The following is a 24,872-nucleotide window of genomic DNA, read 5'->3' as shown; positions in this document are numbered from 1 at the left end:
ATCAACCGCACAGCCCCTCAACTAGTTTCACCCACACATGGGCTTCATCAGGAGGAGCTGAGGAGGGTCTTGTGACAAGAGGGTCCTCATTAGGGGTCTGGGGCAGGCTTGGGTTTTTAAAGGGCACCAGGAGGGTCCGCGTTAGGGGGCTGGGGCAGAACTGGGCTGATGAAGCCCATGTGTGGGTGAAACTAGTTGAGGGGCTGTGCGGTTGATTTTAAATTCATTGCTTTCATAGCCCAGTTAGATAGTATTATACTACGAGGTAGTCAGTAGTCTGCAGCTACTATGACTATACAGATATAGGTTGATTCACTGTAGAAGGTTATGGAAGCTCTCTGATTTAAATGAGCACAACTTTATACTTATTATTTCTATTTGAAAGTTATTAAAAGTTACGTTTTACTTAGTGGTAGGTTTACTGGATGTGATCTGGGCTTTTGGCCCTTATAAATTTGTTTTGGTATTTGAACCATCCAGATTACCTACCTTTAGGGCACTTTATTTTTGGTTTGTTTGATCTCTGTGTATTCCCTCTCCCCCTATGTTGCCCCCTAAATAGATGGCCCCTCTCCCCCCATGTTGCCCTCCTTATAGATGGCCCCCTCTCCCCCCACCCTCCCTTATAGATGGCCTCCTCTCCCCCCTCCATATAGATGGCCCCCTCTCCCCCCACCCTCCCTTATAGATGGCCCCCTCTCCCCCTACCCTCCCTTATAGATGGCCCCCTCTCCCCCCCCCCTCCCTTATAGATGGTCCCCTCCCCCCCTCCCTTATAGATGGTCCCCTTTCCCCCCCCTCCCTTATAGATGGTCCCCTTCCCCCCCTCCCTTATAGATGGCCCCCCTCTCCCCCTCCCTTATAGATGGTCCCCTTCCCCCCCCCTCATAGATGTCCCCCTCTTTCCCCCCACCCTCATAGATGCCCCCTCTTTCCCCCCACCCTCATAGATGCCCCCCTCTTTCCCCCCACCCTCATAGATGCCCCCCTCTTTCCCCCCACCCTCATAGATGCCCCCCTCTTTCCCCCCACCCTCATAGATGCCCCCTCTTTCCCCCCACCCTCATAGATGCCCCCCACCCTCATAGATGCCCCCCTCTTTCCCCCCACCCTCATAGATGCCCCCCTCTTTCCCCCCACGCAGCAGGCTGATAAAAAAACAAAACAAAATTAACTCACCTGACAACGCGCTTCCACGTTGATCCTCACTCCTCCTGGTCTGTCCGCTGCTGCCGGGGGTGTCGCGTCTTATCCCCGGCAGCGCGCGCATCCCAGAGCTCCCTGCACGCCGGAACCGGAAGTCAGGGCCCAAGGCACGCAGGGAGCTCTGGGATGCGCGTGCTGCCGGGGGTAAGACGCGACACCCCCGGCAGCCGCGCAGCAGCCGGGGGAAGACGGAGCCGGACTCTTGTGACCGCAAGCAAAACAATGCTTGCGGTCACAAGAATGATTGATCGGGAGGGCCTCGCAGGGCTACGCCACTGGCTATGTGTAATAGCAGTGTGCAGCCAACCTGCTTGGCGCAGCGGCTGCATGTGAGGCTCCCGGCTCCAGTCCCGTTCCGCCAATCAGTGCTGCCATGCACTGATTGGCTGAGCAGGACCGATGGGAGCCAGAAGCCTCATATGCAGCCGCAGCGGCATGCAGGTAATGTATGCACTCGGCGGCAGGTTGTGGGGGGTTAACTCACATACTCACAGCAAGATGTCAATCCTGCTGCGAGTATGGGCTCTCATAGGGATGAATGGCACTGGATCCACAGCTGATTTTGCTGCGAATTCGGAGCGTGAAATCTGCTGCGGATCCGGTACGTGTGAAAGCGTATCGGCCGGATGATCTTTATGGCCGCAGAGTTCTGATACGAGCGCATCTGTGCACGACCACATCAGAACGACCGTGATTTTAAGAAAATATACGTTGTGTGAACATAGCCTAAGGCTGGGTTCACACTACGTATATTTCAGTCAGTATTGTGGTCCTCATATTACAACCAAAACCAGGAGTGGATTGAAAACACAGAAAGACTCTGTTCACACATTGAAATGGAGTGGATGGCCGTCATATAACGGTAAATAACTGCCATTATTACAACGGCCGTTGTTTTAAAATAACAGCAACTATTTGCCATTAAATGGCGGCCATCCACTTAATTTCAACATTGTGTGAGCAGAGCCTTTCTGTGTTTTCAATCCACTCCTGGTTTTGGTTGCAAAATACTGAGGAAAAATACTGTGTGAGAACATAGCCAAGTATAAAGCAGACAACAGGCGGGCCTCTATGCTCCAATGTCAGGGCTGCATTGTGTGTGTATTGACCATGAGTGACTATGCGGAGTCTGCCAGTAGTCTTTATTCCCAGTGTTATCAGCCTGTGTGAGGCCGCCACAGCTTCCTCCCAGCTCCGCTATAATCCTCACTCAGCTGCCCTGTACATCCACATCCGCCAGTGAGCTGAGGGTACAGTTGAGTTTTCTGCGCATGCTCGGCGCCCTCACCTGGGCGGGGCTCGCTGTTTCCATCTGACAGCCTGCAGAATTCTCTCCACCACTTCTATTCGCGCATGGATATTCCCCTGAGAGGGGCGTAGTGTTGGCGAGCTGTGTCAGCCGCGCAGGCGCAGTCCACACCCGGACTCCGATCACTTCCTGGTTTGTAGTGCCCGGTACTGGTGCAATGACAGAGGGCTCCGCGGAGCCTCCTCCCTGCCCGGGGGCCCGGCGCCGCCGGCTTCTCCTGGCCTTGCCCAATGTGTTCCCGGGACGGACTCGAGCAGTGCCAGAGCCATCGGTCCCTTCTCCACCTCCGTCTCCCCCTCCCCCTCCCGCAGTGCCGACCTGTGCCCCTCAGCCCCCCTCCTCCCCGGGAGGTCAGGACTCGCTCCTGGAGTGTCCGCTATGTCTGGTCCGCCAACCCCCCGAGGAGCTGCCCGAGCTGCTGAGCTGCCGACATCGCTCGTGCTTGCGCTGTTTGCGTCAGTATCTGCGCATCGAGATCACCGAGAGCCGGGTGAACCTGCGCTGTCCGGAGTGTGCGGAGCGGCTGAGCCCCCAGCATGTCCGGGCCATCCTGCGGGACCCCCAGCTCACCCGCAAGTACGAGGAGTTCCTGCTGCGCCGCTGCCTGGCCGCCGACCCCGACTGCAGGTGGTGTCCTGCCCCCGACTGCGGGTGAGCCGAGCTTCTCATGGACTGGGGGGGGGGGGGGCTGATGTGTGTACTCACCTATGGCAGAGCAGGGGTCACTGGTGTGTGTACTCACCTATATACAGGAGAAGCAGTGGCAGAGCAGGGGTCACTGATGTGTGTACTCACCTATGGCAGAGCAGGGGTCACTGGTGTGTGTACTCACCTATATACAGGAGAACCAATGTCAGAGCAGGGCTGCCTGATGTGTGTACTCACCTATATACAGGAGAACCAATGGCAGAGCAGGGGTCGCTGGTGTGTACTCACCTATGTACAGGAGAACCAATGGCAGAGCAGGGGTCACTGATGTGTGTACTCACCTATATACAGGAGAACCAATGGCAGAGCAGGGGTCACTGATGTGTGTACTCACCTATGGCAGAGCAGGGGGTCACTGGTGTGTACTCACCTATGTACAGGAGAACCAATGGCAGAGCAGGGGTCACGTGTACTCACCTATGTACAGGAGAACCAATGGCAGAGCAGGGGTCACGTGTACTCACCTATATACAGGAGAAGCAGTGGCAGAGCAGGGGTCACTGATGTGTGTACTCACCTATGGCAGAGCAGGGGTCACTGGTGTGTGTACTCACCTATATACAGGAGAACCAATGTCAGAGCAGGGCTGCCTGATGTGTGTACTCACCTATATACAGGAGAACCAGTGGCAGAGCAGGGGTCACTGATGTGTGTACTCACCTATATACAGGAGAACCAATGGCACAGCAGGGGTCACTGGTGTGTGTACTCACCTATACACAGGAGAACCAGTGGCAGAGCAGGGGTCACTGATGTGTGTACTCACCTATATACAGGAGAACCAATGGCAGAGCAGGGGTCACTGGTGTGTGTACTCACCTATACACAGGAGAACCAGTGGCAGAGCAGGGGTCACTGATGTGTGTACTCACCTATATACAGGAGAACCAATGGCAGAGCAGCGGTCACTGATGTGTGAACTCACTTATATACAGGAGAACCAATGGCTGAGCAGGGCTGCCTGATGTGTGTACTCACCTATATACAGGAGAACCAATGGCAGAGCAGGGGTCACTGGTGTGTGTACTCACCTATATATTAGGAAACCAATGGCAGAGCAGGGCTGCCTGATGTGTGTACTCACCTATGGCAGAGCAGCGGTCACTGATGTGTGAACTCACTTATATACAGGAGAACCAATGGCTGAGCAGGGCTGCCTGATGTGTGTACTCACCTATATACAGGAGAACCAGTGGCAGATCAGGGGTCACTGGTGTGTGTACTCACCTATATACAGGAGAACCAATGGCAGAGCAGGGGTCACTGGTGTGTGTACTCACCTATATACAGGAGAACCAGTGGCAGAGCAGGGGTCACTGATGTGTGTACTCACCTATATACAGGAGAACCAATGGCAGAGCAGGGGTCACTGGTGTGTGTACTCACCTATGGCAGAGCAGGGGTCACTGGTGTGTGTACTCACCTATATACAGGAGAACTAGTGGCAGAGCAGGGGTCACTGATGTGTGTACTCAACTATATACAGGAGAACCAGTGGCAGAGCAGGGGTCACTGATGTGTGTACTCAACTATATACAGGAGAACCAGTGGCAGAGCAGGGGTCACTGATGTGTGTACTCAACTATATACAGGAGAACCAGTGGCAGAGCAGGGCTGCCTGATGTGTGTACTCACCTATACACAGGAGAACCAGTGGCAGAGCAGGGGTCACTGGTGTGTGTACTCACCTGTACACTAGAGAACCAGTATACTACAGCAGCCTACGGCCCCATTGACTTGAAAGGGCAGGACAGACTCATTTTGTGACTACGTTCTGTTCATTTGTATACTACTTTTGTGCAGGACTCGAAAGCGCGGTAGTCACAAAATGACTCCGTCCTGCCCATTCAAGTCAATGGGTCCGTTGGCCGCATGCCAGGCTGCACGTCAGCATCCTTTTGTTTATTGATAAAATAAACATGATGTGCACATGTCCTAACATCTGTGTCAGCAGGAAAAAAAGAGGCTGGGGGGAATAAGTTAGGCTGGGTTCACACTGCGTTTTTGCAATCCGTTTTTTTTTTCATCCTTCTTTATTGCAAAAAACGGCTGAGAAAAATTGATGCATTTGTGTGCATCTGTTTTGATCCGTTTTTCCATTGACTTCCATTGTAAAAAAAAAAAAAAAAAAAGATCCGTTTTTTTTGACTGACACAAAAACGTAGCTGACACTTTTTTTGTGTCAGTTAAAAAAACTGATCCGTTTTGATCATTTTTGTTTTTTACAATGGAAGTCAATGGAAAAACGGATGAAAAAAACAGATTGCAAAAACGCAGTGGGAACATAGCCTTAGAGATTCAAGTCTGTGTACACTGGTGTGCCCTGCCCACAGCAGCCAATCACAGTTCAGCTTTAGGCTCTGTTAAAATGAAAGCTGAGCTGTGATTGGTTGCTGTGGGCAGTGCACACCAGGTACTATTTTACACGGATTGATAAGTCCAGGCCCATAATCTTTATATCTATATGTAATTTAAAAATCACTCCCGCAGCTTTCTTGGCCATTGGTCACACTCACCATGTATATTGCTGTGTGTAAGAAGCTCATCTGTACATTTTTATTTTTCCCTACACTATTTTTCCACTGTTTCTGGCTCACATGACTTGCTCCGACCACCCACCTATAGCAGCAGGCACTGTGGTGGTCACCCTAGAGGTCAGCATTAGACATGAGCGAACCTCGAGCATGCTCAAGTCCATCTGAACCCGAGTGTTCGGTATTTGATTAGCTGGGGCTGCTGAAGTTGGATAAAGCTCTAAGGTTGTCTGGAAAACATGGATACAGCCAATGACTATATCCATGTTTTCCACATAGCCTTAGGGCTTTATCCAATTTCCGCAGCCTCCGCTAATCAAATGCTGAACAATCGAGATCGGATGAACTCAAGCATGCTCCAGGTTCGCTCATTTCTAGTCAGCATCCCTTTGTGTCCCTTGCTTCCAGTACGCTCCAGTATGCTGTGCTCTCATTAGTGACCGCCACCAACAGCCTCATTGGGACTGAGTTTTCTGCTCTTGATGTGAAGTGTTAACATGGGAGTTAGTACTGCTGCGTGACTGCAGAGAGAGCGCGAGATGGAGAGCCAATTGGGAATGAACATCTCAGCCTATATTTTCGATATAGAGTTTCTATGTTCACTGAGCAGATCTCAAATATAATAATGCACGCCATTGAAGTCAATGGGGAAAATGGCCGGCAATGCGCACACAGTATGGAATAACAAATATAATTGATTATGACTGTCAGTATAATGAACATGCTTATTATTTACCACCTGCTTTTGCAAGAAAACGGCAGTTTTTTTGTTTTTACCTCTCCACGTTTTTTATTTTCTGAACGAATTTTATTTTATTTTATTTTGTGTGAACATAGCCATAGAGGTGAATTTACTTGCTGCGCCTCCTCCTGATATCACTGCTCTTTTTCTGTCCCATTGTTGACAGCTCATTGTTTATGTTACCGACCACCACTCTGCTAGTGGTAGTTAGTGATGGTACTGAGGAAAAAAAGAAATTAATAAATATATAGCATATATATAATCTATCTACGCCAGCCAGACCACTTCTTTACTTTTAGAGCAGAGTGGTGGTCAGTAACCTAGGCATATCAGGAGAAGGCAAGTTTGCTTAAAGAGGTACTCCGGGCTGAGGTTATTTTTAGGGTATGGTCGGGGAAGGGGTGAAAATAGAGGCCGCCGGTCACTTACCTCCCCAATACCTGCGCGGGGTCTCGGATCGCGCCGCCCTGTTCTTCCGTCCCACGGCCGCTTCCTGGTCTGAGCTGCGGCTTGAGACGTGACGTCTCAAAGCAGCTCTGGAACCGGGGAGGTAAGTGACCGGCGGCCTCTATTTCCACCCCTTCCCCGGCCATACCCTAAAAGGAAGCGCAGCCCGGAATACCTCTTCAATGACTTTGTGTGCAAAAATATTTAACATCACAAACCCTACAAGTATAACTCTATTAGTTGAGATGGGAATACCCCTTTAATGCCCTTTTAGCCTCCCAATGTTAGGGTCCATTTACACAGAAAGATTATCTGACAGATTATCTGCCAAAAATTTGAAGCCAAAGCCAGAAACAGACTATAAACGGAGATCATGTCATAAAGGAAAGACTGAGATTTTTCCTCTTTTCAAATCCATTCCTGGCTTTGGCTTCAAATCTTTGGGAGATAATCTGTCAGATAATCTTTCTGTGTAAATGGACCCTTACCCCTAAGTCTAGCATTCACACATCATTTTGCAAGAAAATCCCACCCATTTGACTATTCAGTGTAAAGTACATATAGGGGGTTCTCTATTTGTTTGACCGTATCACTGATACTGGGAGCGAAAGAAGAAAGTAAAACCACTGTGAGAATTGGCACCAAAGCTCTACAAGCTTATATATATAATCTATATCACGATTAGACTGACAGCAGTTCTTTTTTAATTTATTACACAAAAGCCAGCGGTAAAACGCCTGTATAACCTGCAGGTGTGAAGGTAAAACAGTGTTCTTATGATTGTAGGGATTTTCTGGTTATCATTTTGCCGTCGGTTCCTTTCTGTGCCGCACCTTCCCTGTTTATCTAAAGGTGAAGGAATGTAAATAGGGCACACTCTCCTGATGTGGTTGTGCGATAGCAGGGGGCACTGATTCCAGCACACTTGTACTTTCAGGTAACTTTTCAGACCTGGGGCATATGAGAAATAACTGGTTTGGGTCATTATATAACTTATATATGGTGTTTACCACCAAATTCAGTTCTGCAGGTTTCACCGGAGTTGTTCCGGTGGAGTGTAACCTTTATGATGGCTGCCATATACTACACACACACACACACACACACGTGATACTGTCCCCTATATTGGTAGCTCACCCTCAGAAGTATCAGCAGCATGAAGGACATATTAGAACAATAGTGGGCAGTTAAAGCTGTGAATCCAGCACTGGCAGATTCATGACACTTGCTAGTTTCATCAGCTGGGAAAGTAACGTTAGAGAGGCACTTAGGTAGCTAGTGCTAATTGTAGACCACTCTCTTTAGATCAGTGTCTATTTTTCTAACTAGTTATGGGGTCCACTTTACTACTAAATGCTTACCTTGTTTATCATTGTAAGGCTGTGTCCCTTTTCTTTGTTGGTGGATTTTATTGTCTTCTGTTATTGTGAATACACAATGTGGCTGTTCCTAGTTTGCCTATAGGGGGTGGTCAAGATGAGCATTTCCCTTCCCTCTGTACCTTTTTCTAGCCTTAGATATTTCCATTATTTTGTTATTGTCTTGAATTTCAGCAGTTTGTGCACTTAAAGGGGTTATCCAGCGCTACAAAAACATGGCCACCTTCTTCCAGAGACAGCACCGTAGTTTGGGTGCAGGTTTCGTAAGTCGCTTCCATTAAAGTGGATGGAGCTTAATTGCAAGCCGCACCTAAACTGGAGACAAGAGCGGTGCTGTGTCTGGAAGAAAGTGGCCATGTTTTTGTAGTGCTGGATAACCCCTTTAACATCCCTCCGCTTTCGGCTGCAGCATAACACGGCTGTTGTATATTAAACATATTATTAACATGTGACAGTCTATTTTCTCAGCTTGAAGTATACGGCCAACAAATGTCATTTCCCTGCCCCGCTACACATGACAGATTGGGGAAGATTTATCCAGCAGGCTTAGGGTTGCTAATAGCAACCAATCACAGCTCCGCTTTCATTTTACCAGGGTTCATGAATATTTGAAAGCTGAGCTGTGATTGGGCAACAAAGGACATTCCTACCGTAAGACTGCTTAAAGGGGTTATCCAGCGTAAGAAAACATGGCCTCTTTCTACAGCACAACTCTTGTCTCCAGTATGGGTGCAGGTTTTGCAACTCATATCTATTAAAGTGAATGGAGCTTAATTGCAAACCGCACCTGAACTGGAGACAAGAGTGGTGCTGTCTCTGGAGGAAAGATGTTTTTCCTAACGCTGGATAACCCCTTTAATAAAGCCCTCCCATCATTCTGAGTATGTTACTTGGCTGGTGGAAACAGTGTGGCACTGCAGGACATACTCTGCCTTCAGATACTTCATGACCATTGAATTTTTCATGGCAAGTGCTGCCGAGTATCATGTCTGACATTCTTAAAGTGGCACTGTCATAAGACAGACCCATATGAAACGGCTCTGAAAGTGCAAACTAAAACATAACTTTTATTCACTTCAGATGTGAATAAAATTTCTCTTGTTGCTGGAGGTATAATACCAGAAGTGGTTTACAGGGTCAGGAGCCAATGGTTCCTGGCCCTGGCAAACACAGTGCTGCATTTAAAGGGGTTATCCAGCGCAACAAAAACATGGCCACTTTTCCCCCTACTGTTGTCTCCAGTTCAGGTGTGGTTTGCAATGAGGTTCCATTTACTTTAATGGAACTGAGTTTCAAAACCACACCCAATCTGGATACAACAGTAGGGGGGGAAGTGGCCATGTTTTTGTAGCGCTGGATAACACCTTTAACTAGATGTGCTCCTAATTGGGGCTAGCATCAGCACCTCGCAGTACTTTCCTGGGCTTTCAAGTAAAGTATAGGGTTCTATGGGGCATCCGAGCAGGAATTTCAGACAATTATAGGACATGCGCTCTCTGCGCCTCACCACTCAAAGAATTGACATGTCAATTCTTTGAGTGGAGAGAGGAGGCACGCGAGCCCTCCCATAGACAGCCTGGATGACACAGGCTGACGGGATTCCGTGACAGAGTTCTGTCGTGAAATTCCGCCTCTTACTCCATGTGAACTGGCCCTAATAAGGACATGCAGAGCTTTGCTTTATATTAAGGCCTGACAGTCAGCCTTTTGTCAGTCTCATTCAGTGGCAGCCAGCTACTGACTGACAGCAAATAAAGACTGAGAAAAGAAACTAAATATCCGTTTATTGTTGGGTTTACCATCCCTGATCATCATCTTCTCGCTGATTTAACCAGACACCTTTGGTATTTCGCCTTTATGTGGGTGGGTGACAGCACTGTATGTGCTCTGTAAGAGCAGCCATTGTTGCTAAGCAGTGGACTGGCATATTTAGACTGCCTCTTAGAAAACTGCACAGAAATCCTTCATTACGGAGCTTCCAATGGGAGTTTTCTTTAGGAAGTATACAAGGGATAAAGTTAGCTGCATGTAATATGCTACTTCTGCTGCCATTGTTATTGTTAACCCTGTGTTAGCCCTTTTATTTAAGGTTTTATTTATTAAGCAGTTATGGACTATAGTTATATTACTGTATATGTTCAGTATAACTATTAGTATAGTTATTATTGACTAGGATTTATTAATTCCTTTTTGCCTATACAATGTTCACTTACTACCAGTATATGTGCAGTGTCATCTGTTTTATCCCAGCACAGCTACATCCATACATCTCATTTGTCTGACAGCCAATAGATTACATGCTCTAATGTACAGCCAATAATCGCTTGGTGTAATAGGGCCTTTAACGTGGGCACCTGAATATCGTATGTATAGATAGATAGATGTAAAGGAAGTCTAGGTCAGCCCCTCTTGGTGTATCTTACCATCTCTTCTGTTGCATTTTAGGTATGCAGTTATCGCCTATGGTTGTGCCAGCTGCCCCAGGCTAGTTTGTGAGAGAGAAGGCTGCCAAACAGAATTTTGTTACCACTGCAAACATGTGTGGCACCCAAATCAAACCTGTGACATGGCGCGCCAGCAGCGGGCACCTTCATTTGGTGTGCGCCGGAAGCACCCCTCTGGTATCAGCTATGGCCAGGAATCTGGTTCGGGTAAGTATAATTTTGCACCTATAGGTACTCTTTGTATTGTAACAAGCATAACTAGAGGTGATGGCTATACCGGGGTTTTTGAAGCCTATGCTAACACTGCTAGAGGTCTTCTTTTCCCAGCTGATGACATGAAATCGTGTCCTAGATGTAGCGCTTACATCATCAAGATGAATGACGGTAGTTGTAACCACATGACCTGCGCAGTGTGCGGGTGTGAATTCTGCTGGCTGTGTATGAAGGAGATCTCGGATCTACACTACCTCAGGTAAGTATAGTCTGATCTGCCCAGGAGCTCTGAGGTTTTTTTCTGTCTTATAATAATCATTCTTTGTGCTCTTACAGCCCCTCAGGTTGTACATTCTGGGGCAAAAAGCCATGGAGCAGGAAGAAGAAAATAATTTGGCAATTGGGAACACTGATTGGTGCTCCAGTTGGCATATCCCTGATCGCTGGCATTGCCATTCCTGCCATGGTCATAGGAATTCCAGTCTATGTGGGCAGAAAGGTCAGTCTTTAAAGTTACGGGGAAGGTATAAAATGTCTATCTATTTTATTCGCTTTACGTGGTTTTTCCTTAATACTTAATATTGGCTGCTCAGAAAAGATCACTGGACCTCATTTATACGAGTTTTTATTCCTTGTAAATAGAAGCTGTGCTGTGATTGACCACTATGGGCATCGCTGGGTTATAGACAGCTATGATGAATGAGGCCCAATGTTTTCTGCATGTCCTGTTGAGACATTTGAGGAAGTGGCTGTTTCGTATTGAGTTGTTGTGGAATCCCCACTTTTTATATGTTTAGAGCCACTGCAGGCCTATGGATGGATTTTCTGTAAATATTCGTATCTGCATGTAACACATGTGCAGTAGAATCATTAGCATTTTTTTTTTTATTTTTTTTTTTATAGTTGCCCTGAATGTGATAGACACTGGGGGGCAGTTAAAGGTTCCGTTCGTTGGTGAAAGGCAAATGCTTTTTATAGCCCCTGTGCAGAGGGTGTATGAGTGCACAAGAGTATTAGACAGCCTGATATTGCACTGTAAGTGAGCGCTCGCTTACAGAGTCTATACAATGCTCAATAAATGTGTGTGTGAGGGCTGTCCATGCAGTCCATGCAGTCTTTGCTTTTGCATAGAAAAGATGTATATTTGCCCCCTGTCTCCTGCTGCCTTTTAACAATGTTCCATGCTCACCACAGCCACCGCTGACACATCTGGTCCTGACTCTTCAGTGACAGACTGCTCAGCCAGTCACTGAACCGAGACAGGACAGCCCCACAGCCTGTCATTGGCTGAGCAGCCTGTCACTGAAATCACTGAACCGAGACAGGACAGCCCCACAGCCTGTCATTGGCTGAGCGGCCTGTCGCTGTCACTGAGTCAGGACCAGTTTTCGCCACATCTTTCTTATAATTGTTAGCAATCTTATTCACAAAAGGAGATGTGTGTATCTCATCCTGTTAGCTATGATTCTCTACAGATCCATGGCCGCTTTGAGAATAAAAAAACCTCCAAACACAAGAAGAATCTGGCGGTGACGGGAGGCGTCATCTTATCGGTAATCGCATCCCCTGTGGTGGCAGCAGTCAGTGTCGGTAGGTTAATAGAACCTAGGGGGAAAAAAATACCAATTCGTTATATCATTGGCACCTGATCAACTTGTTTGTATTTCTTTAGGGATTGGTGTTCCCATCATGTTAGCTTATGTGTATGGAGTGGTGCCGGTTTCATTATGTCGTGGCGGAGGATGTGGTGTTAGTACAGCTAATGGAAAAGGGGTCAAAATTGACTTTGAAGAAGATGGGCCTATCACAGGTAATGTGGCAGGGTACAAGAGGGCCTGTTCACTATCCTGACCTGTCTAGGAGTATACTAGCTTCTGGCAATAAAATAAGATGCTTCAGTGATGGGGAACCTTTGGCACACCGGCTGTTGCCAAACTACAATTCCCATAACACTTGGGCAGCCCTAGCCATATGGTTGTTCAGGCATCATGAGAACTTTAGTTTTGCAACAAATGGAGAGCTAAAGATTCCGTATCCCTGACCTATACTTACCTAGATTCGGTCTACAACTATTCCTCTGCAGCTCTGGTTATTCTTCATCTAATCATCTGGTCCTCTGCCACTTGTCTCTTCAACTTCCTTTCAAAACTAATGCTGGGGGCTGGATGTTCCTGCTTAGCCAATCACTGGTGGACATGGGACACTGTTGCATCTAGTGATTGGCTGAGAGGGCAGGTCCTGCGTGAAGCCTCATCTCAAATGCTGAAAGACAGACACTTGTGGGGATCAGAGGGAGAATAACTGGAGCTGTTGGAAATTTTGTCATTTTTTTACAGTACACCAGAATGTCTTTTTTACGCCAAAACCAATTTTCTTTTTCCCCTTTTAGTTGCCTTTTAAAAGCCATGGCTTCTTATATTTCCATCTACAGGCCCATATGAGGGCTTGTTTTTTGCAGGACCAATTTTACTTTCTATAAAATGTGTGTGATCTGTAATAACTTAATTGCTGGTAGAGACCATTATCCCGGCACTTGATTGCTGCAGCCTGCTGTACCCACAGCATATATGGACCTAATGGAGGCCTCTGGCTGTCATTACAAGGGATCAGCTTCCCGCAATTGTCATGGGCAGCCGATTCAGTCACTCAGCCACCAGCGACAGGCATTTATAATAGCAGCATTCAAACAGTTAAAATAGCTGGCAATGGAGGTTGCTCTGTATCAGCTACTAGCCACCACCCTTAGCTGCTGATAGCAGCCTGGAGCCTTCAGGTATAAAGAAGGCTCGAGTCCTGACCTCTCTATACCTTCTGACGGACACTATAACATTCTGGTACGCCATTGTCTTATGATGTGAACAGATGTGGTGTGTCCGTGGCTATTATTTATTTGCTGTTGCTCTATTATGTTTTCAGTGGCCGATGCTTGGCGTGCACTGAAAAACCCAAGTATTGGGGAAAGCAGTATGGAAGGCCTTACAAGTGTTCTGAGCACCAGTGGAAGCCCCACAGATGGCCTTAGTGTTTTACAAGGAAACTACAGTGAAACTGCCAGCTTCGCAGCTCTTTCTGGTGGCACTTTAACTGGTGGGACGTTAACTGGTGGCATGCTGAGCGGAGGCAGAGCCAAGTACTGCAGGTAATTCCTTATGTATGTTTCTAGCACCAAATTTAGTAAGACAATTGGAGACTGTCTAATGGTAAAACTGCAAAACTGGCCTTGTAACCCGTAGTAATCAAACCTCAAGCAGACATACTACAAGCAGTCGTTTTTTTTTTTGTCTGCTCAAAGCTTACACAATACACAGACACCAGAAGGAAACTCGACAGACGATCTACACTCCCACATTGTTCCACCATTTTTTTGCACCTTTTTATTGACAGGTATGACTGGGTTCACATTGCGCCTTTAACAGTGCGTCACAGGTATGTTAGCTGCTAGTGGAGTAAAAAAAAGACCTACTGTGACGTCGTGGTGCTGGGATATTAAACTTGAATGGGTTATCCAGGATTAGAAAAAGCACAGCTACTTTTTTTTGTTGTTGCAAAAACAGCACCTCCCCTGTCCTCAGGGTGTGAGTAGTATTGCACATAAGCTTCATGTAGAAGAAAGCGCGGGCACTCACCAGTTCTTCTATGTGAAGTCTATCTTGCAAGACTGTGCTATGTGGTCGCACCACCAGCGGGACATTTGTATAGCATTCTCCTATCATATACCGGCTGCTATTTCAGAGTGAGGGTATTAGTGCCGGTTGCTATATCTTTGTTGCTCTTATTGCACATAACCTCCATTCACTTTAAAACGAGTCTCTACCGGCATGTAGCAGACCCAAACTGCCCGTACCTCGTTGTAGAGTTTCTCACGCCGTGTCCGGTTCAGGGGTCGGCCTTTCTCACGGTGCTGGTATTTTGAAGAAAAACTACTTTTATTGCTTTGGCGGGGCAGGGAGTCAGTCTGGTGTGGCCTAGAGCATCTGTGCCTTAGGCCTGTGGCGCCTCTCTCTCTCCCTTAACTTTCAGCACGCCCCTGGGCTGGACGGAGGCAGGGAGTGAGGCGCCGCAGGCCTAGGACACAGATAGTCTAGGCCACGCCAGATTGACTCCCTGCTCCGCCACAGCAATAAAAGTAGTTTCTGGCATTGGGAAAAAGGCCGACCCCCGAACTGGACACGTACTGGACCTGGACCTGTACAACGCAGTAGCGGCAGTTTGGGGATGGCTACAAGTTTCGCTTTAATGGCATCGAGCTGCAAAACCTAAACTAAGAAGAAGATTGGTTCTCTTTTCAGAATAAAGCAGCCATGTTTTTTAAACCCCAGATTCCTTTACCAGTTGGACAATCTCCCTTATGCATGTCCGCCTTTGCTGCCTTTTTAATACTGCTCCTATTTTTGCAGACTGGAGGTTCAGGCAGATGTACAGAAAGATACTTGCCAAAAAGATTCAGTCAGTCTTGGAGCAGCAAGTGACAGTGCCAGCACGAGGGCTATGGCCGGCTCAATCATCAGTTCATACAACCCACAGGAAAGGTAGGTTTCAGTACACACCTAACCCAACAATGAATCCCACATTTATGATTCTGAGGTTTAGAACCACATATGGCCAGTCCATTAAAGCCTCAGCCAGTTAGATGTTCTATCTGAGAAGTCTGCATTAGTTGTGCACAGTGTATAGAAGGGTTGGTGGGTCACCATGGAATCTTGTGTATATACTGGTAATATTTGATTCATGTCGCTGTTAATGCAAACATTGCATTGTTACAACAATACAGGAGATGTTCCCCTGGGCACTGCAGATGAGCTCTTGGAGCTTAATATAACAAGCACTCACATGACAGGTCACCTGGGTTTGTCTAAGTGACTATGATGTTATCACAAGACATTACAATTCCCAGTCCGAGGCTCATTTGTAAGGGCTGTTGTTCTCACTAATTGCTAATTTTTCTGCAGGGAAAATGAAGCATTGCATAGTGCCCATTAAATCCGATAGGCTGGTTATATAATGCACATGTATGTCAACCCCTGTACACAGCAGCTCTTCCCCTCAGGTCACCAAGGTCCCTTTGTTGTCTTCATGCAAAAAAAAAAAAAAAAAATGCTTAAAGGGGGTATTCTGCTCAAACATAGCCTTTCATATGTTGCTGCCCATGGTTAGACTAACAATTCATTCCATACTTATTTAACTATTCAGTCTCCTTCCCCAAGTTCTCAGCTGCTGCTTTCTGTAGAAGATACAAAATAATGTGTGTGAGGTTTTCTCTCGGTCTTCCTCCCCCCTCCTTTCTGAGACAGCTGTTGTAAACAACTGTATCTGCAACTTTGTAGCTTCTTTCTACACAGCCTGAGCCTCTCAGTAAACAATTCTTGGTCGGCGCTCGTTTATTGAGCCTATTACACAGCTCAAGGCCACACAAACAATCTCCAGATCATTTGTGCATCTTTTTGATTTAATCGGCTGTAGGTCATTTGCCCACTATTACAAGGGGACATCTGTGGCTCATGGATGGTGGTTTTTAAAAATGCCAGAATTGAGTGATCAACCAACAAATGGGTGTTTGCTCGCTTGTCGGCTGATCGCTGGTTTCTGTTGGGGTGCACGCATACTACGGAAATGCCGCGTATAACCCGCGGCGTATTCAGTCACTCGTCCCCGCACGAGGCGGCACGCTTTTCCGCCCGTGCCATAGACACTATTCTGTGCACGGGCGCATGCAGGGACGAGCGACGGAATTATACGCGGCATTTCCATAGTGTGCACGCACCCTTACACAGGAAATCTGTGTGATCTAGAAAATCTCTGACCTGCTTCACTTGTTTCTTCTGGAGACCTCACTTAAATGCATTGATACCTTTCCAGTATTAGGATGGAATAAGTTATTTTTTAGTAAGAATTGTACATTTAGCTTACTGTTCTGTCTGTTAGGTAATTGCTGTTCCCAGAATCGGCCCACTTACAGTCAGGCATGGTTTTATAATAGCACAGAGCAGCAGGGATTTCAGATTCCCCCGAGCTTCCCAGTTAGCTAACAGCAGGCTCTTGCAGGTTACATGATTCCATAGTGATTCTAATATTACTTAATAATATGGCTGGATTATTTTTCAGCTTTATACTTAAAAAAAAAAAATCTAACTTTTGGTTGCATGGTATTTACTGGCTATCAATAAAGCTTAAAGAGGTTTTTCAAGATTAATGATATAGTTAAAAAAAAACAAAAAAACAAACAAAACATCCTGCTGTATTGCGAAAGTGTAGGCAAACCTCCCCATATACTTGTTTCTCCTGAGCTATGTTGCTCTATCCAGCTATGATGCTCTTCCTGTTTCCTTACAGAGCACACCTAGTGGCCAGAGGTGGAACTGCAGTGTATACAGAGAATCACATAGATCTGCTTCTGTAGCCCTAGCCTCCTCCTGGTTTCTCACATACACAATTATAGAAAATGCAGCATACAGCCCCGTTTCCCCCCCTGCAGCCAGTAACCAAATGTAAAACAACCCCCTCCCTTATTGTAGCCAGATATGTGATCCTCCGACTGCGATCTTCTTTCTGTAAGGTCCCACATCTTCTCTTCTTCCGGGTTTGGTGATTTATGTGACGTCACCATATTGCACCTGCGCCCGGCTATCCTTCCCATTGGCAGCAAAGTACTGAACCCTGATTGGCTGATGCGCTAGCCAGCCAATCAGGATTCAGTGCCATGGTGCCGTGACCACACCAAAAAAAGAGAGGATCCGGGACATCACAGGAAGCAAGATTGCCAGTCCAGTCATGTGATCCTCCAGCCACCAATCTCCCAGGGCAGCCAACTAATGGGTAAGTATATTAGGAAAGGGATAGCCTTGGTTTACCCTTTCCATAGGTAAATTATCAATTTTCCCTGGAATACCCCTTTAACTTTCACTATACAATCCCTCTAACTAGCATCTATATGTGCCCACCACCTCTATCTAGTATTTATTGAGCTTAGCTGCTATAGCCCATGGGGACAGATGCTAGCTTAGAATCGCAGAAACAGCATTTAGTGCAGTACATGTTTAATGTTGCCTGGCCACATTTTATATACTGGAAATGGTAAATTGTTAAGAGAGTGGTTTCCAGAAAAAAAAAAAAAAATTAAAGGGATTGTTCAGCAGTCAGGATTAATTTTTTTATACATTATATGAATATTCTTGCCTGTCACTGATCAATAAACTTAAGTGTTAAGTTTACTGTCCATCGGTATCCCTCTTGGCAGTAGATTTTTTTTTTTTCCTTTTTAGTGTCAGTTTTACTGTTTTTTACTGTTTAGCACATAATATTATTTGTAGAGTTGAGCAGACTCGTCCGAATCTGAGCATGCAGCCTTTGATGCAGCCCTAGGGAGCCCTGTAGGATTTGGATACAGCCTATGGCCTTAGGGCTGCATCAGACTAATGCAGCCACTGGTAATCAAATGCTGCGTGATCGGGTTTGAATGAACCCAAGCGTGCTTGACGTTTGCCCAGCTGTAATTATTTGCAGATATAGAAATCCTCCTCTGAGCCATCTGCAAGCTCATTACTAAACATATTAAAAAGAAGAGGGCTTAATACTGACCCCTCTGGTACCAGTCACTATTAAGGGTAACCCAATGGACGTGTGTTCCATCAATAACCACCTTCTCATTTAACACCTTCAGGACAAATTTTAGTTTCCTCCTTTTTACATAGCGCTTTCATTTTTTTAATCTACAGAGCCAGATATGGGCTTGGTTTTTGCAATACCAACTTTACTTTGTAATGACACCCTATGTTTTACCATAAATGCAAATCTTACACTGCAAAAATGAAAATAAATAAATATATATATATATATATATATATATATATATATATATATATATATACATACATACATACATACATACATACTTTGTTTTGGATCGTGCTTGTAATCCAAATCCACTCTTAAACCAAAGAAAAACTTCCCATAAGAAATCATTGAAATTGACAATTGGTTCCACACCTCTAAAATATTTTTTTTAATTCTCAATAACATGTAGAACAAATAAAACAGATTTAGAAACAGATGAATATGTCATATTATACGTTACTGTACAGTATATCAGCAATCAGCATGTGGTGTATAATGTATAGTAAGTGCATAAACCTGAAAGCACAGCAGCAGCTTGTAGATACAGGACGGAACTGCAGATCCCCATAATGGAGAGGATGGGAAACACAAGGGCTGACAGAGACTGCAGGGAGCATGGAGGAATGAGCAGGGCAGATGTGGGCACAGTATAGCAGCACTCTCTGTCCGGGGGGAGAGGGGTTACAGCTATGGAGAGATTACCTCCACAGTCCTGTCCCCTGATATAAGCCCCAGCCTGAAGTGGATCTGCTATAATTTGGAACGTGAGGGAGACTTCCTACGTCAGAGAACAGTGCTATAGACCCTGCCCCTCCCTCTCGCACACCAACCCAGTAGAGGGAGCTCTTAAACTAAAGGCCCTCTTCCACGGAACGAGTATCGGCCGCTACGGACGATAATCGTCCCATGGAATAGAGTGCAACGATCAGCCGACATCGTTCATGTCGGCTGATCGTTGCAGTCGCTTGTTTTTCAACATGTTGAAAAACAAGCGACTGATACAGCAACGATCTGCTGCCATCGCTCCGTTGAATAGGAGCATCGGCAGCAGACGCTGCTGTATCCTATGGGCTGCCCGGATGATCAGCAATCACCCGGGCAGCCCCCCCACAGCTCCCCGCCGCCCCTCCTGCACTCACCTGCTAGCTGCAGCCACGTTAAATAGCGGCGTCAGCAAGCGGGGAACGAGGAGCAAACAGGCACTGAGAGCGCTCGTTTGCTCCTCTAGGCGACCCGTGGAATAGGGTAATAAGTTAACATTTTGAAAAACTGTGCGCTCTTAAACCAAAACGCTCTTAATACAAGTCTTTTGTTCTTGTCCCTTCAAAGTTTAGTAAAACTAAGACGTTAAAATTCTTGTAGAAGTATACATACTTACATTTAAATTTTTACTTTTTTGCACCATAATGTGTAGTTTTTATCTTTTATCATTTTGGTGTAGACTTTTTTTTTGATCACTTTTAAAGGAGTACTCCAGTCACCCCCTGTAAAATCTAAACTCCTCACACACTGGGGGATGGTTACTGGCCTCCTCTCTGTCACATTTCTTCCCACTCTGGCTGCTCTCGCTGCCCCCTGCACTGTTCTCTGTTGCTGCTGATTACATCTCCAGCTTCCTGTTTGGACCAGTTCCTGTGTGCTGCATATTCCTACAGTCCCCACAATGCCTTGTTTCCCTGGCCTGCCTCTGTATACCTCCCACCTTCTCCCACCCACAAACATGCCCATAACCCTGCCCCCCATCCCTAGCTCCTCTATTCCCCGCCTCCCTCCATCTATTCCGCTCCCACTGCACAGCTTAGTCCCCTACACAAGCAGTAATGGGAAATACTGACAACCCAGCCCCCTTATTTGGGTGTCCAGTGAATAAAAACTGCAGCCACCATTGTCTACTTTTAATATGGCATGATGCTGAGGGTTGTGGTTGTGCAATCTGGAGTTACAGTGATCTCCTAGCAGGCATCTGGCATTGAAAGGGTGCCAAATGGCTCCTATTAGATCTGTGACATCTGATGCTGCAGGCAGCTGCCGATCTCCAGGATGACTGAGAAGCAGAGGAGACTGAGATCGTGCAGAGGAGGGAGCCCGACAGATAATATAGTATGTATTGTAAAACTGGGCGGGCAGAGGGGGAGTAGGGCGGGCAAAGGAAGTGTTGAGGGGCGGGTTTCCCTGTGACAGAGAGGAAATACATCACGTCTCAATATGGCACCTGTGGAACAGCATTGAGACGTGAAGTGTTTCCTTCTTCCTGAACTACAGAACTTCCTGTGGGACTTTGATTCTTTGAAAAACAGGTAACATTACAGCTGTCCTACTGAGTGTAAATGGCAATGTTATATAACTTTCCTTTGTAAGTGCAGTGTTAAATTATGTAATTTGCCCGGAGTACCCCTTTAATTTAATTTCAAAGTTGTGATAAGACAAAATGGAATTTCTGACATTTAGGAAACTTTCATAAGCAATTAATAAATTGCTTATACTGTTCCATGCAATGCTATACAGTTAGATTGGTGTTCTGCTAGCAGACTTTGGCTCAGCCAGACTCGATCAGCAGAGACATTTTGACTGTTGTCCGGCTGCAGATGTGACAGCCCAGCACCTGTCTATTGGACACATAAATGTCGCAGTTACTATTGGTTGAGGCATTGAAAAAGTACCTGTTATTAAAAGTAAATAAAGGCTCTATTCCACTGAATGATTATTGGCCGTTATGGCCGATAATCGTCCCATAAAATAGGAGGCAACGATCAGCCGACATGAACGTTCATGTCTGCTGATCGTTGAGGTTGTTTGTCTTTCAACATGTTGAAAGACAAACGACTTATATGGCAACGATATGCTGCCGTCGCTCCGTGGAATAGGAGTGGCAGCAGCAGACCACTGCTGTGAGCTATGGGCTGCCCGAACGATCAGCGATCTCCTGACTACAGCGACTTAGCAGTGAGACCCTCTACAATCAATAACTTTTGACATGCCTGATGACATGTCAAAAGTTATTTTTAACCCTTAAGAAACCATGACAAATCAGTACGTCATGGAAGCCTGTCGCTTAAGGAGCCATGCCGCAACGGTATGCTAGAGGGTCCGGGAGAGGTGAGAGCATGTTATTTCTTTTATCCTCCCCCAGCACTTGCTAGAAAAAATGGGTTTGGCTGGACTTTTCCTTCAAGCTGGCTGTACACTTTCAGTAGCTGTCAGCCAAACACTCCTTTAACCAACAACAATTCCTAATAAACTTCCAATAAACCTGAATCCCCAGTTCAGCGAGCTGGCTGCATGAACTATCCTTGTATTGCTCATGCAGTCCTGGAAACTGACAGCAAAGACATGTACATGTATACATGTTTCCAGATCACAAGCCACAGTCTATACTTACCAGTCACGCTGCTTGTGATCCTGTCCTCTGGCTCTCCAGCCCTCATGTTGGCTGTATCTTCAAGCCCCGCCTCCTTTGTCTGTCAATCATTCTGGAGGAGGTGGCAGGTTGAAATTACAGTACAGCAGCTGCCAGAAGACGGAGAGCCAGATGCCGGAACACAAGCAGCATGGATGGTAAGTAAAGACTGCTGCTTGTGCTGTCAGATTCCCTTTATCCTTCTTGGTCGAACAAACCCCTGTTTTCACAGTGAGATGTGCAGCCAATGAAAACATACGATCAGCCGATTATCGGGCGTTTGCTTCTGTTTATATGTCATATATTTCAATCACAATATAAAAGGTGACATTTAAGAACTATATAATAGTCTTGAATACTATTGTTCTCTGCTTCATCCTGATGTCTCTTTTCTATTTCCCTAGGGAGGTGAATAACCTGGAAATTCAAGTTCACATAGAAGCCAAACCTTCTCGATACCAGCTAATGAGTGAGAGCAGCACGGAGGAATCTCTGCACGCCGGTGCTCCTCTTGTAGAGGGGGAGGAAGATGATGTTTGCAGGGGCCAAGTGGCTACTCGGGACATCACTTTAGCACAACCTGAGAGTATCCGCAGCGACCTGGAAAGTTCTGACGCTCAGTCCGATGACGTGCCTGACCTGGCATCAGAGGAGTACGATTCTCCCCATCTCCTTCCACCATCTCCTCCTGAACAGCGTCATGAGAGTCCTCCACCTCGGATGTGTGCACAGCAAGAAGGGCTGTGTGCACGGGAGGAAGGTCTCTCCAAACTGGAATTCATAGAGGTGAGAGTGTGAAGGAAGCTACCATACTCACCTCAGATTTCAGTTTTATTTATTTTTTCCCCTCTTTAGAAGGCTTAACACCTATATGTATATGTCGTGTCACATATGGAGGTATGGAAATATCTACCTGGGATTATTCCCTTCTGTGACATGAAATATACAGGTCTTCCAACGACTTTTCATAAGAAGGTGTGAATGAAGCCTAAGGGATGTTCTTATTCTGTTGGTGGAGGGCCTATCGGTGCACAGCCCTACCAGACGCCACTAATGCTTTGTCTTGGACCTTTATATTCCACTGTTCTGCCTGTCACTGTGAAAGGCCTGTGTCTCGCTCCTGTAAATTTCTTTAATTTATTGACTTTGAATGGATGTATAGAGAATTATTTGGTTCTGTGGAACATTTAAAGGGATTTAGTGAATCATATATATATTTTTTTTTCTTTTTTTTTTTTTCCTTTGTAAGGAATTGTTAATAATAAAAAAAATAAATCTTCATAAGGAAAGTCTACTAAATTCCCCATTTTATTCTGGAGATTGCTGATGTTGTACTGTAGGATGTGGTGTTTACATCTGATGCACTTGAAAACCCTGAATAATGTCTAATAAATTGGGTAACACAGACCTCATCTGTACTAGTTTGATTGACAGCACAAATGCACATGGCAGATGCCAGACCGTGAAGTTTCAATGTGGGTCAATGTGTGGTTTTCATGTCTTCTTGAAAATAACGTTTATGGAGAATTCTGATGGCAGACTGATAAGCATGAGAAGTGTACACTTTAACTATTCCACATAATATTGCATCACATGGTAATTTACTTATATTTAAAAATCTCCAGTCTTCCCATACTTATCAGCTGCTGCATGTCCCGCAGGAAGTGGTGTATTCTCTCCAGTATGACACAGTGCTCTTTGCTGCCACCTCTGTCCATGTCAGGAACTGTCCAGAGGTGGCAGCAGAGAGACTGGAAAGAATACACCACTTCCTACAGGACATATTGCAGCTGATAAGTACTGGAAAACTTGAGATTTTTTAATAGAAATTTAGAAATATGTATAATTTTCTGATACTAGTTGATTTTATTTTATTTTTTTTCTGGAGTATCCCTTTAACCCACCCACACAGTGTCCGTCAGCCTTATCTGTACATACAGATACAGGGGAAGCTGTCAGTCAGCCTGGATTTAAAATAGGCAGCGTAAAACAGCTGTTCCCTGTAATATTTGGAACTTACTATATCCAAGCTCTCTTACCCAGCAATGTAGGATACAAGAACACAATAGGTAGCATGTAACATTATCAGAGTTTATATTTAATATGCTCAACAGCTAACACGTTCCTAATATGATAAACTGCTGGCACTGTTAGATCAAGGGACACACATTACCTTTCATATATCAGTCTGTGCTTCCATAACATCGAAAATGCTTTTATTGTATAGTACAAAGAGTTAGATGCTTTCCCGAGCTCCTGGAGGGCAGCTTTGACTCTTTGTACCGGAGAATAAAACCATTCTGGAAGCACAGTTGGATATATTAAAGGGGTTGTCCAGCAAAAATATTTTTCTTTCAAATCAGCTGGTGTCAGAAAGTTATATAGATTTGTAATTAAAAAAATCTCAAGTCTTCCCGTACTTATTAGCTGCTGTATGTCATGCAGGAAATGTTTTATTTTCAGTCTGACACAGTGCTCTCTGCTGACATCTCTGGCCGAGACAGGAACTGTCCAGAGCAGGAGAGGTGTTCTATGGGGATTCATATAAAACAGAGACAGTTCCTGTCTCGACCAGAGATGTCAGCAGAGAGCACTGTCAGACTGAAAAAAAAAAAAAAAACATTTCCTGCAGGACATACAGCAGCTAATATGTATGGGAAGACTTGGGATTTTTTTACTAGAAGTAAATTACAAATCTATATAAATTTCTGATATCTGTTGATTTGGAAAAGAAAAAAAAAAAATTTCCGCTGGACAACCCCTTTAAAAGGTACCATGTGTTTCAGTGTTCTTACAGTGTCATCACTTTGAAATGTGAACAGTTATTGGAACCTAGTTGATCAACTCTGTAAACTGAAGATAATTTAGAATGTTAATATAGA

At 45.6% G+C, this 24,872-nt stretch overlaps 1 protein-coding gene across 1 annotated transcript; it reads left to right on the top strand.

The window, feature by feature from the left end:
• The first annotated feature begins 2,622 nt into the window (after positions 1–2,622).
• RNF19B (ring finger protein 19B) lies at positions 2,623–23,397 on the top strand. Its single transcript, XM_069971375.1, has 9 exons — positions 2,623–3,166; positions 10,771–10,976; positions 11,097–11,241; positions 11,319–11,481; positions 12,458–12,572; positions 12,655–12,792; positions 13,899–14,121; positions 15,380–15,511; positions 22,395–23,397. The coding sequence occupies exons 1-9, from the start codon at positions 2,673–2,675 to the stop codon at positions 22,786–22,788; spliced, it is 2,010 nt and encodes a 669-aa protein (XP_069827476.1). The 5' UTR covers positions 2,623–2,672; the 3' UTR covers positions 22,789–23,397.
• Positions 23,398–24,872: the final 1,475 nt, after the last annotated feature.

Source organism: Dendropsophus ebraccatus, chromosome 5 (assembly GCF_027789765.1).
Source record: "Dendropsophus ebraccatus isolate aDenEbr1 chromosome 5, aDenEbr1.pat, whole genome shotgun sequence".
In the NCBI taxonomy this organism is placed as follows: Eukaryota; Metazoa; Chordata; class Amphibia; order Anura; family Hylidae; genus Dendropsophus; species Dendropsophus ebraccatus.
This window is presented reverse-complemented; position numbering and strand designations above follow the sequence as displayed.